The 12,423-nt window shown below is 35.9% G+C and overlaps 1 protein-coding gene across 5 annotated transcripts in view; it reads left to right on the forward strand.

Moving 5' to 3' along the window:
• Positions 1-9,709, forward strand: part of LOC105144209 (uncharacterized) — a 160,881-nt gene extending 151,172 nt beyond the window's left edge. For all 5 annotated transcript variants that reach the window (XM_011052970.2, XM_011052972.2, XM_011052974.2 and 2 more), the window contains 4 exons: positions 508-820; positions 1,425-4,517; positions 6,690-7,033; positions 7,601-9,709. In XM_011052970.2, the coding sequence (XP_011051272.1) occupies positions 508-820; positions 1,425-4,517; positions 6,690-7,033; positions 7,601-8,143 (4,293 nt within the window). In that variant the 3' untranslated portion in view covers positions 8,144-9,709. The remainder of the gene's footprint in view (positions 1-507; positions 821-1,424; positions 4,518-6,689; positions 7,034-7,600) is intronic.
• The last annotated feature ends 2,714 nt before the right edge of the window (positions 9,710-12,423 follow it).

The following is a 12,423-nucleotide window of genomic DNA, read 5'->3' on the forward strand; positions in this document are numbered from 1 at the left end:
ACGAATCAAATAATTTTTATATCCTTGTGTATTCGTATTCACCTCCGTCTTAGCAAGACGTGTACTCTTTGTTATTCAAGGAAGCTATTCGCACAATTCTGAGAGCTTGGCCATACTTTTTCGTAAACATGCTCCAACACGCGTTGTATAGTTTGTATCTACCAGGCAAAGTTCAACTATATTCGTAGATTTATTCAAACAAAAATCTCTCATGGCAAAGGCAGTTGTAAATATTTATCAAGAAAATTTTTACAAAGATAATAAAAATTTAAATCATTATTTTGTACGAACATATAGAAATGAAAAAAATTGCAATTTGTTAAAAAATATAACTTTGATTAGTTCAAAGAGAGAGAATTGGTTTAGCATTTAAAATAATTGAAAAAAAGTTAACATATTACTCTAACTTTTTATCACACTGCAAATTCTAATTACATACTACTTCATCATTTGATGTAATTCTGCAGATTTAATTTCAGTTTCTTTTCCGTAATTTTTGTGTTCCAGAAAGCTTCTTGCAGTCTGTCAGGCGAAAAACGGGATTACGGATGTGACGATACGATGACGCGAAATCCGCAACGACGGGTAAATTACCCGTACGCTGTAGATCGGCGGCGGATACTGAGGATGGTCCTTCAGATTCTGTTGATTCAGAATTTTATTACATTTAAAGTTGTCGCTCAGATAGCCGAATGTCCGCCGCCGGAAATAATAACGGGCTGTCCCTGCTATAACTTTGAAGACGGTCTCTTTCTGGAATGCGCTGGCGCTACGGAAGAGACTCTAAGAACTACGCTGCAAGGCGTACTGAGTACCAGCGGTAAGTTAAACGTTTAAGAGAACAAAAACAAGACTTCTTAACGATATAATTAAGAAATGTGACTTTATTGCATATATATAAAAAATATTTTTATAATTATGAAGAAACACATTGTTTGAAAAGTAAACGTCAGAAATTATTGTATATATAATACTTTCGAATTCCGAAATAAGTATTTTGATAAAAAAATTTATAGATTATAGCATATTTAAAATTTTGAATTATACGTGTGTAATGTTACTGTGATTATATCATAATAATTGTGGTGATTATTTTTCTTTAGAATATTATATTATTTAAACATTAAATAATATTCGCGATTAAATAATATTCAATGACAAAAGCATCAGCTTTATCAATTAAGTGCTTAAACTTATTCGTCACACCTCATTTAATGCTCTCAACTCAACTATTAGTACATATGTAATTTCTTATATTTCTATGTAGTTTCAATATAAAATTGAAGCGATGGAAGAAAACCATTTTTTGTAATGCGTTCCATAAAACTAATGAAACGTGCAATCAGCCAATGCTGTCAAATTCGAAGTTTATGCTATCGCGATTCAATGAAATTAATAGCCATGCTTTTTACGATCGTTTCCAGGCGCGGGCACGATGGTACAATCGTTGAGTGTTTACGAGCTCGACAAAAGCATCGAAGAACTAAAAGAGGGTGCCTTCCCGCCCGGCTCACAAATCAGACATCTTCAAATATCACATTCATCTTTGCGGGAAGTAAGCGAGGGCGCTTTCACGAATTTGAAAGATAGTCTGGAATCCTTGGCACTGGTTTCCGGTCGTTTGCCCCACGTGCCTCAAAAATCATTGGCTGATCTACGGAAGCTGGCTGCCTTGGATCTCGAGACAAATTTGATACAAGATCTCTCGTCCTACTGTTTTTATGGCTTGAAGTTAATGAAGCTAACTCTGAAAGGAAATCAAATATCGAAAATTTCTGAATACGCATTCGCTGGCCTTGAGGACAGTCTTAGTGATCTGGATTTAGCTGAAAACAAGTTGAAACTATTTCCCATGGCTCCCTTGAGAAGACTCGAGAGCTTAGCTTCACTCAGGCTGGCGTGGAACGAGATATCGGAGCTGCCCGACGACGGTTACAGTCTCCTCAGCTCTCTGCTGATTCTCGATTTGAGCAGCAACAATTTCGAGAAACTGGCCGAGGACTGCTTCAGACCCTGTCCCATCCTTCACACCCTATCCCTCTACTACAACTCTATTGAGAGCATACACAAGGACGCTTTCGCATCGCTGAAGGATCTAGAGTCGATCGATTTGAGCCACAACAAAATAGTTTTCCTCGACGTGGCGACATTCAAGGGGAACGAACGTCTGCGCACGATCGAACTCAGTCATAACCACATTCACTATATCGGCGGTGTGTTCGCGCGACTACCCGAATTGAGGGAACTTTATCTGGCGGAAAACAATATCCTAGAGATCCCGGGAGATGCGTTCGCTGGCAGCGTCAGCCTCGCAGTGGTGTATCTCCAGCAAAACGCCATCCGTAGAATAGACGCCAAGGGTCTCACGAGTCTTACGCAGCTGGCGCAATTGCATCTGAGTAACAACTACATCGAGAAAGTGCCGCGGGAATTCCTGGAGCATTGCGAAAACCTCTCGTCGCTTTCCCTAGATGGTAACAAGATCCGCGAGTTACAGCCGGGCACATTTCTTAAGTTACATCAATTGCGCGAGCTGCGGCTGCAGGATAATCATATAACGGAAGTAAAACGCGGCGTTTTCACGCCACTTCCGGCGCTCCTCGAGTTGCATTTGCAAAACAACGCCATTACCTCTATGGAGACGGGCGCGCTGAGGACGCTGAATAGCCTTCAGCATGTTAATCTGCAGGGCAATCAGTTGACCATGCTCGGCGATGTCTTTCAGCTGTCCGCTTTGGAATCGTCTTCCGGCGGAAGCTCTTTGGTGTCTATTCAACTGGATAGCAACGGCTTGGCCGTTTTACACAATGACTCTCTGCGTGGCCAAGCATCTGTTAGAATCATGTGGCTAGGTCACAACAAACTGACACATCTGCAAGCTCCTCTCTTCAGGGATCTCCTTTTGGTGGAACGTCTTTATCTGACGAACAATTCCATATCCAGGATCGAAGACGGCGCTTTTCAGCCGATGCAAGCTTTAAAATTTCTCGAGCTCAGCATGAATAAGCTGAGTCATGTAACAGCAAGGACATTTTCGGAGCTGCACGAGCTTGAGGAACTGTATTTACAGGACAACGGCTTGAGAAGACTCGATCCTTACGCATTAACGGCCCTTAAAAAGCTGAGAGTGTTGGACCTGGCGAATAATTATCTCACCGTTTTACAAGATGGGATTTTTCAGGAAGATTTGCCAATTAAAACGTTGAATTTAAAAAATTGCTCAATAACCACAATAGAAAACGGTGCTTTTCGTGGACTTAACAATTTGTTCGATCTTAATTTAGACGACAATCTCCTCACAGCGACGGCACTGCTGCGTCTGCACGTCCCCGGTCTTCGAACACTCGCAGCATCCGGCAACAATTTCAGTCAGATCACGGAGCACTGTTTCAATGGATTGCCGTCTCTGCAAGAACTATTTCTGGACAGCTCGCAAATAAGTCAATTGCCGGAGACCATCTTCGTGCTGAATCGAAATCTGGCACGTTTACACCTGAACCATAATCATCTGCGTGCTCTGCCGCCAGGTATTTTCGACAGATTACTATCATTGCGGGAGATACATCTGAATCATAATCGATTTCAGGATATTCCATACTCGGCGCTCGCGAGCGCTCTCAATCTCGAAATCCTCACATTATCAACCAACGAAATTCTTAATGTCGACGTGGCCAGTTTCGCCAGCCTGAAGCATCTGAGAGAATTGGATCTGAGCCACAATAAGATTGAAACGATGTCTGGTTTCGCGATGGCTAACCTATCGCGCTTGATATCCGTAGATCTCAGTCACAACAATTTGAACGCTCTACCGGCAAACTTCTTCGCGCATTCGTCCTTGTTGCGCAGAGTGGACTTATCAGAAAATAAGTTCCGGCAGATACCCGCGGTGGCTCTCTCAGGTCAGAATCTTCCCGGTCTGACCTGGTTAAATCTTACGCGAAACCCTCTAAACAGAATTCACGATCTGCCATCGGAGGCGATGTATCCTATTCTCCAGGAAGTACATATATCCGGCACCAATCTGAGCATAGTGACTTCGCAAGATTTCGAGGCTTTTCCCGCGTTGTTGCATCTTTATCTGAGTCAGAATTGCATCTTGCGAGTATCACCAGGTGCATTTCGCAGCCTTCCGAATTTGCTCACTCTTCATCTCGGCATGAACAGCTTGGAAATCTTACCGAAAGAACGGCTCCAGGGCATGGAGCATTTACGGATACTCAATTTAACGCATAACCGTCTAAAAGAGCTGGAAGAATTCCCGGAGGATCTCAAGTCTCTTCAAATACTGGACCTGTCTTACAATCAGATCGGCATTGTCGGCAAAGTGACGTTCAAGAATTTAATTAGCCTAGTGGAGCTGCATCTTTATGGTAACTGGATAAACGCCATCTCCAGCGAGGCATTTAGACCCTTGAAGAAGTTACGTCTACTTGACTTGAGTAGGAATTACTTGGAGAACTTGCCGCTGAACGCTTTCCGACCACTCGAGACGCAAATAAGGAGCTTGCGGGCTGAAGGTGAGCTACTTAAACACGCCTACTATTTGTAATTAATTTCGCGCTCGCACGCGCTCTTTCTTGAAAGCAACGACACGACTGCACGTGAAAGAAAACGATATACGAGAGTTTTCTTTTGTCTATACCATGGAAGGCTATCGATTCGAACAAAGTTACTACTATTTGAAAATCAATCGTATCGCCGGTCACGTATCGCCATATCTCGAATCAATATTCAACATTGAAACAATCAAACAAGTCTCGTAACTCGTTTCCTTCGGCGAAATCCATGAATTTGAGTTCCTCATAACGTCTTAATATATCTTGAGCTTATTTAAAATATATTACGGACTATATATTCTTTTTATTACAAAATGTATAAAAAGATCCGAGACAGCATATATTAACCTCTATACGGCAGTAAAATACCATCCCGTTAATCCGTTTATTCATGAATCATGTAGATATGTTTTATGCTAATTGGAAAGTATTGAACCGGAATTATAAAATTTAATTATTGTTAATGTATGAGGTCTGTAATTAATTTTAGTCAATTACAATGCGCGAGAGAATAAATGAAATTTATATTTATTATAATACTTTCATTTATTATACGTAATTTTTTTAATTATGTATTTGAATTAAATTTCCAATGAATAGCTGGAGAGAATGAATAAAATCTCATTGTAGTTAAAAGCAACCAAAATACAAATTTTTCAAAAATTTCTTTTCGTGTGAAACTTTTATAATTTATAAATATATATTTTTGCACTAACCAGATAAATTAATTTTAATTATAATTAAAATTTACATTATTTAAGCATTTTTAATATATAATAAAATTATTTAATTTAATATTCAAATACATACTTAATATTGGAAAATTATCATATTTTTGTAGTATTAATTATTATATTCTTTATTAATATATTGTTGATCGAGACACAAAAAAATTAGAAAAAAAAACAAAGGTGAAAAATAAATACACAAACGCTATAATGAAAACTTTATTAATTTTGAAATCTCTAATAACTTCGCACGATGATTTATATTTATGCTTTCCTAAACACGAGTGAACTCGTTACCCGATAATAACGTTCGAGCAACAAAAGATATATCAGTTTGGAAAGCATGAATTATCGTACAAAGTTGTTAAAGCTCTTAAAATTAATAAAGTTTTCATTGTAGAATTAGTGATTTGTTTATTTTTCACTTTTTGCCGCAACTAATTTTTTTCTGATTTTTTGCATATTATAAATATATTATAATTTTCATTTAGTCGAATTAGTTTATGTGTAAACTAATGTGGCTGCTAACGAACATCAGTTCTTGCATAAAACGCTTGGTTAATAACATGTTAATTAACAGTCTTAATATAAAAACATTTATAAAATTATATGATGAAATTTTGCATAAAATTTTTGATTTGCAATATTGATTTTTTATAAAATGATACTGATAATTGTTTACGCGCAATAATTGTTTAAATAATATTTCGATAAAACGATGTGCAAAATTAAATTTAGAAAGAAATTATATTATAATAAATTATACAATAATTGAGAAAAATATTTCAGTTATATTATATTTATAAAATATTTAGAAATATAACTGTGCACGAAGAAAATCAAGTTAATCCATATACAATATATATATACTCATAAAAATGCACAATTAGCATAATTATTCTTAAATTCTTAAATTACAATATAAAAATATTAAAAATTGTAATGAAATATTATACATTTAAGATAGATAAATTTTACCTATCCTATATAAATAAAGAGTCAAAAATAGGTTTGGAATGCGTATTAATTAATCTTTCAGAAGTGTTCATTGAGCATTTTAAAATAGTCGAGTAACGTGAATGCTGACTTATTTTAATATATTACTGATATTTCATTTATTATGTTCTTGAAAGAAAGTAAATTATAAAATATTTACATTTCAAATTAGATTTGTCTAATTTTTAACAATTTTATTCTGATGCTGTGTGATTATGCGAATCTTATGACAATATTACGAAATGTTCGTCAATTCATGATGCCATTATTGTGGAATTTTCTACAATTTGCATATTGGAGAGGATATTTTAATATTGATTCGCTATTCTTCGAAATTCGAATTTAGTTTTTAAATCAATCTTGATGAATAGAATGTCGCGAACAATAGCCAATTTTGTCTCATTGGCAGAGAACCCGTTACACTGCGGCTGCGAGTCGCAAGAATTGTGGGAATGGTTGAGAGATCATCAGAAATTGGTGAGTGGGGTCGGTGGTGGTCGTAGCCGCGGAAGAAATGGTGTCGGAGTCGGTGACGTCGAGGGCGGTTTGTTAAGATGCGAGCAACCACCCGAGCTCCGTGGTCTCGTCTTCCTCGATCTTGACCCCCACGCTTTCTGTTCCGCTCCGCTGGTCCTGAAACTCGCAATTCAAGATATTCAGCCTTTCTCCGTTCTAGTATCGTGGCAGAGCAGGAATCATTCCGGCCTTCATGGATACCAAGTGGCATACCACGCCTTGGACAACGTCGACGAGGTAAAAGTTTTTTTATTGTTATGCGAGGAAAATCGTAACCTTACGCTACGTTGAATAAAGTGAACAGAAAGGAAATATTAAATTTAAAAAAATAACTATCAATTTATAAGTAGAATATGTCTCCATTAAATTATATATTATTAAGTGAAATTGTTTTTATTATTATATTATATTATTATTTTAAATATATAAAAACTTTAAAATTGTTGTAATAATATAACTTTAAATTATATTTCAAATTACATATATAATTTAATGTAAAATTATTAATTCCTGTAGCTCTTCTCAAAATTTGTAATGTTTGTAATGTATATTTAGTTATTTATAACGTTTTTTTCTTATATTATATTACATCATTATTTATATTTATATTTTAAATTTCCTTACATAATGTGGCACGTTGTAAGAAAATATATATGTTGAAAATTTATATTAAAAGTTTATGCATATAATTTATTATACAGACTAAAAATATGCTGCATTATTTCTTCGAACGTTATTTCTTATTTACTCGGCGCAGAGGTAAGAAGCGCATGTTGATTGCGAAATGTTTCCGCCGGATTTCAGGTTCGAGGTAAGCTGCTCGATCCAAAAGCACGTTCGGTGAGATTGACGAAGTTGGCGTCTGACACGCGCTACCTGATCTGCGTACTTGGTTTGGGCAGCTGGGGCACGCCGATCCCGGAGGATATCGGATCTTGGCAGTGGAACGCCTCGCACGATGACGTGATCGAGGGATCCTCGTTGCCCGTGATGGTGAACTCGCTTACGAGCCGGTGTACCGAAGTCAGAACTTTGGACGCCCCCGATTCGATAGTGGGCGACGGTACAGTGAGCGACAGGGGCAGTTTGGCAAATATCCTCACGAGACGGCTAGGTCTGATCGTGGGCAGCTGCATGGGTTTCGTGGTCTTCGTGGTGCTGATCTCCGTTCTAGGTTACATGAAAATGAAGAAGCAGAGAGCGACGATCAAACGAGATCAGCCCATGTCTTCAAATCCACCGGAATACATGTCCTACAGACATTTCTCGTTACAGAGCGGCGATAGAGCAGAGAATACTTGTCCGAGTTTTATCAGTAATATCGGGCCTCCGCCCCTCAGCTCGTAGCAAAAGGTGAAAGAGTCTCGTAAAGAGACCGTTGACATCGAGATGAAAACCGTGTCGACTTGCACCAGTATCTACAGCTAATAATCGCGCTGCACAAGGAGACGACGACGCGTCGCGTTAACGACACTTCCGGTGTCGTCGTGATGAAGAGCAGAGGCCGACTGGGTGTAGTATCGAGTCTTCGAACTTTTAACGCGCGTTTTCAAATAATCGAATAAGAAACCGTATCTATTATGTCGATCACATCGTGGAACGATGATTTATGACGATTGTGGTTCTATTCCGGCCGCCACGAGATATAATTTCTTTTACTTCATGTAACGGGACAAATGCTATTCGACTAACATAGCAAAATAATCAAAACAATACGGCAATCGGTAAACTTATTCAATCGATAGCATTTCGACGCAAAAGAATTTTTATATCATATATCGTCGAACGTGACCGCAACGTCAATGTTTTCACGATTAAATTTACATTGTGTACGAAAGAAGGAATTCGAAATAGCAAAGTGCCAAAAATATGTATTTTCTATGTACAAATCTTTCACTCGCGATTGTTATAAACAACTTCTGCTGTGAGAAGAGAAGAACGTCCTCAAGTGACTTAATCTCATCACGTCATCAGCAAGAAAGCATCGGCAAAGCATACATCAGTATGCACGACTTCGGCACGTCATGGCATTCAAAATCCGTGCCAAAAGACTGAGAAAAATTCTCGCCTGAAATTTAAGGACTGCCTGCGAGAAAATCAAATGTATGCGATAAAATTAGCATTTTGACAGGAGATTTTATCGAAGCGAATTACTCTTTACGATTTCTCTTCTTTTTTACGATGTACACCATAAGGAAAAAACCGCCGACTGTTATCGGCGCTATATTTCCACTGCTTTACGAAACGAGCAACCGAGCAACGACGTATCGATCCTCTCTCACTCACGAAACTTCGAATCTCTCATACGAAGACTGATTTTTTACGCCGTTTAAAATTTCTTTCATAATTCCGAGACTCTTCTGCGTATCGTACACTTGGCGCGACACATTTTTGTAAATATGTAACGTGAAACATCGCGGCATAACAATGTCCATGCAGACGTGTATCCGTGAAATTCATCTTTATAGTGCTGCGCAAGCAATATTACACTTATTCGTATTGATAGTTTCTAATGATCAGCACTAACGTAATTAAGAAGAAATCCGCGATCCTCGATGAAAGACATCGGCATCATTGTCTTTGAAACATCACGATTTTACAAACAAGGAAAGATTTTACAAACAATCGTGATCTAGCCTCTTCGATTTTGATAACATCACGTTACGAGGCAGACACACCTCGTGACATTCGAACAAACACATTCGAACTCTTGAATTATGAAAGAGTATGTGTGATTCCTGCCAAAAAAAAGAAAAGAAGAAATAATTGATTCCAAGTTGCCAAATGTTAATTGTGTATCGAATATCGTGAAAAAAATCGGTTTATTGTATATAGATAGAGGATATGTATACACATAGCATTCTTTATTATAGCCTAGGTTTTCGGTTAATAAAAGTACCCCACAAAGCTGTAGATTGATTATGCCAGTTATTATTATAACTTCCTCAATCCTTATTAACAAATTAATTATTAACAACTAATTTTTATCTTAGTTTCTTTATTATTATTTTGAGAAAAAAAAAGTTTGATTCGTAATTATAATCGCATGATAAAATAATTATGATTAACAGCTCCATTTTTGTAGTTATCACTGCTATAATAATGTTAGTAATAATAATTATATACATATGCCATTTTTTTCTGTCGGTGTCCACGAAACGATAAATCTACACAAAATACAAATTCTCAAAAGAAATATATCAGCCATAAAAGAAATACTTAATCCACACTACGGATTTTACAATAGTCATCTGTAATTTTATATTAATTGATTTTATTATAGCTCGATTATTTGTTTTGTATCACGATTGCGCATGAAACATCTCGTTTAAGATTTACAACCACAATTCCAGCCAAATGGAATTTCCTAGCGTATCTCCGGCGATCCGTTAAGTCATCTCACACGACTAATTAATTAATTATAATGGCAGCTTAGACCGGACAGCTTAGAACGCGTCTGTGGTTCGCATAGATTTCGTAATTAACTCGAGAGTATCCCTGAGCGTCAATCAGTTCCGATCTGATACGTCGAAGGAGAAGCTATAGCTGCAAGGAGATACACCTTCTAATAATATATGCTTCGATGCAAGTCCGTTTTATGACTGCGCATCTCTATAGTATCACAGATGACTGATATCGTATGGTCTCATGCGGCAGGTAAGTGAATAATAAAAGAAAATCTTAAAGCTTACTTAGAGATTCCTCATTTTATCATTTATATTTAGATGTATAGAGGTACATTTTAGAAAACTTTTTCATCTATTATTAATTTTCCTGCAATCTCTTGTATATATGTGATAGTCTTTAAATTAATATTATATATAAATATAGCAATCTTATATAAATTATTATTCTTCGTTTTCGTGAATGTATGTATATTAAATATTTCTCTTGTTCCTCCTCGTGTGTATAAAATAAAGCAATAAAATACTGCTATTTTTTCTGTATAAAATATTATATCTCTTTTACTTCAAAAGGCACAACTCAAAAAATTAAGCTTTTCAAAAAAAAAAGGGAAAAAATTGTTTTATTTTAATTAAAATATGTTATATCCATCTATATATACCAATTGTCAAACAAATATGAACAAATATAAGTAAAAGATTGAAAATGTAAAAATTCAAATACTTCAAGTAATCCTCCTTCTTCTCCATCCATAATCCTCCAAAAGGATATGGTGACTTTTATCGTATGCCTGTGTGCTCACTAATTATACACAGTCATAAGGGATCTATAGTTTAACGTCGATTTCGAACGACGATTTTGTTTCTTGTAGAAGTGCACATGGCAAGGATGATACTCTCAGTGGTTTGCCATTGCCTGCCGAGAGAAGCTACGAGTATACGAAAAATTTTCGGTTTTTTCTGGGATTGAACCCAGGATCTCTGGCATAACAATCTCGTACACTGCTTGCTACGCCACGCTCGCGTTCACTTTAAATAATAAAATATCAAAATTTCTAGTAATCATAAAATGTTGTTAAAGCAAGAAAGGATAATTCTTTTCTAATACATATAATGCTAATAAATAATTTAATAAACTGAGAGAAAAGAATTAATAAATCATACGTTATAATCAGTTATTATATTTATATATGTTTGATAAATTATTGATGGATTAAATAAATAAAACTTATTTTTTAATATAATCTTTCTAATTAAAATACGTTTACTTTGCGTTAATTATAATCCAACAAATTTACATATACCAACTTTTGAACAAATACAAATACAATATCTAAAGCATAATCGTTATTTCTAAAAATTTATCAGACTATTAACTAGAAAATCCATGTAATTTTTATCTCATAATAATTTTGAGCAGAATTATAAGAGATATATAAAAAGTATTAGAAACTGCCGGATCTCGAGAGATTAATTAAGCATATATATAACCGTATCTGAACTGCTGTCACGTCCACAACGTCGACGTCCCTCGAGAGGGAATTAAAGTAGCAGTTTGAAATAAGATCACTACTGAGTAAATTTAATGAGAATATACAATAAGAAAAAATGCGACAAGAAAGATCAATGTGATACATCGAGAAATGCTGAGACACAATGAGTAACGCAATTATCACACTAATTAATTCCACGGGTTTCGTGTAACCGGTACGTATATTGTTAATTTACTCAATATATAACGGCCGTAAACGTATATCGCGATCATCCAGAATTTTCGTTTATTTTATAATTATATTTCGCAATCTAAACGAGTCCAGTACGTTTTTATGCTGGCATAAAATTCATTCGCGCTATTTTATGAAAGTAATATTCAAACTATAGCCAGACCTTCGTAGTGAAGAAACTTTCTTTTTCTTTCTTTTTTTTTCTTTCCCTCTCCCGTTCTCTCTTTAGTGAAAAGTATATAAGATAATGGCTAGCATAATTAACAAAAACATGCACAATAAAATTCTTTTTTTAGAAAAGAGCGCAAGAAGACAGCGCAATACGGGACATAATTAAGGGAAACTAAGAAAAAATATACACGTTAATATTAAAAAGCAGATAGATCACTTTTATAATTATTTATAACGCTGCTCTCATTTAATCGAAAATACATTAATTATTCCTTTGCGTCATTATTCATTTGTTACATGCTTGTCGCTGAATATATTCGCAGCTTAT

Source organism: Acromyrmex echinatior, chromosome 1 (genome assembly GCF_024713525.1).
Source record: "Acromyrmex echinatior isolate Ae372 chromosome 1, ASM2471352v2, whole genome shotgun sequence".
Taxonomy (NCBI): domain Eukaryota; kingdom Metazoa; phylum Arthropoda; class Insecta; order Hymenoptera; family Formicidae; genus Acromyrmex; species Acromyrmex echinatior.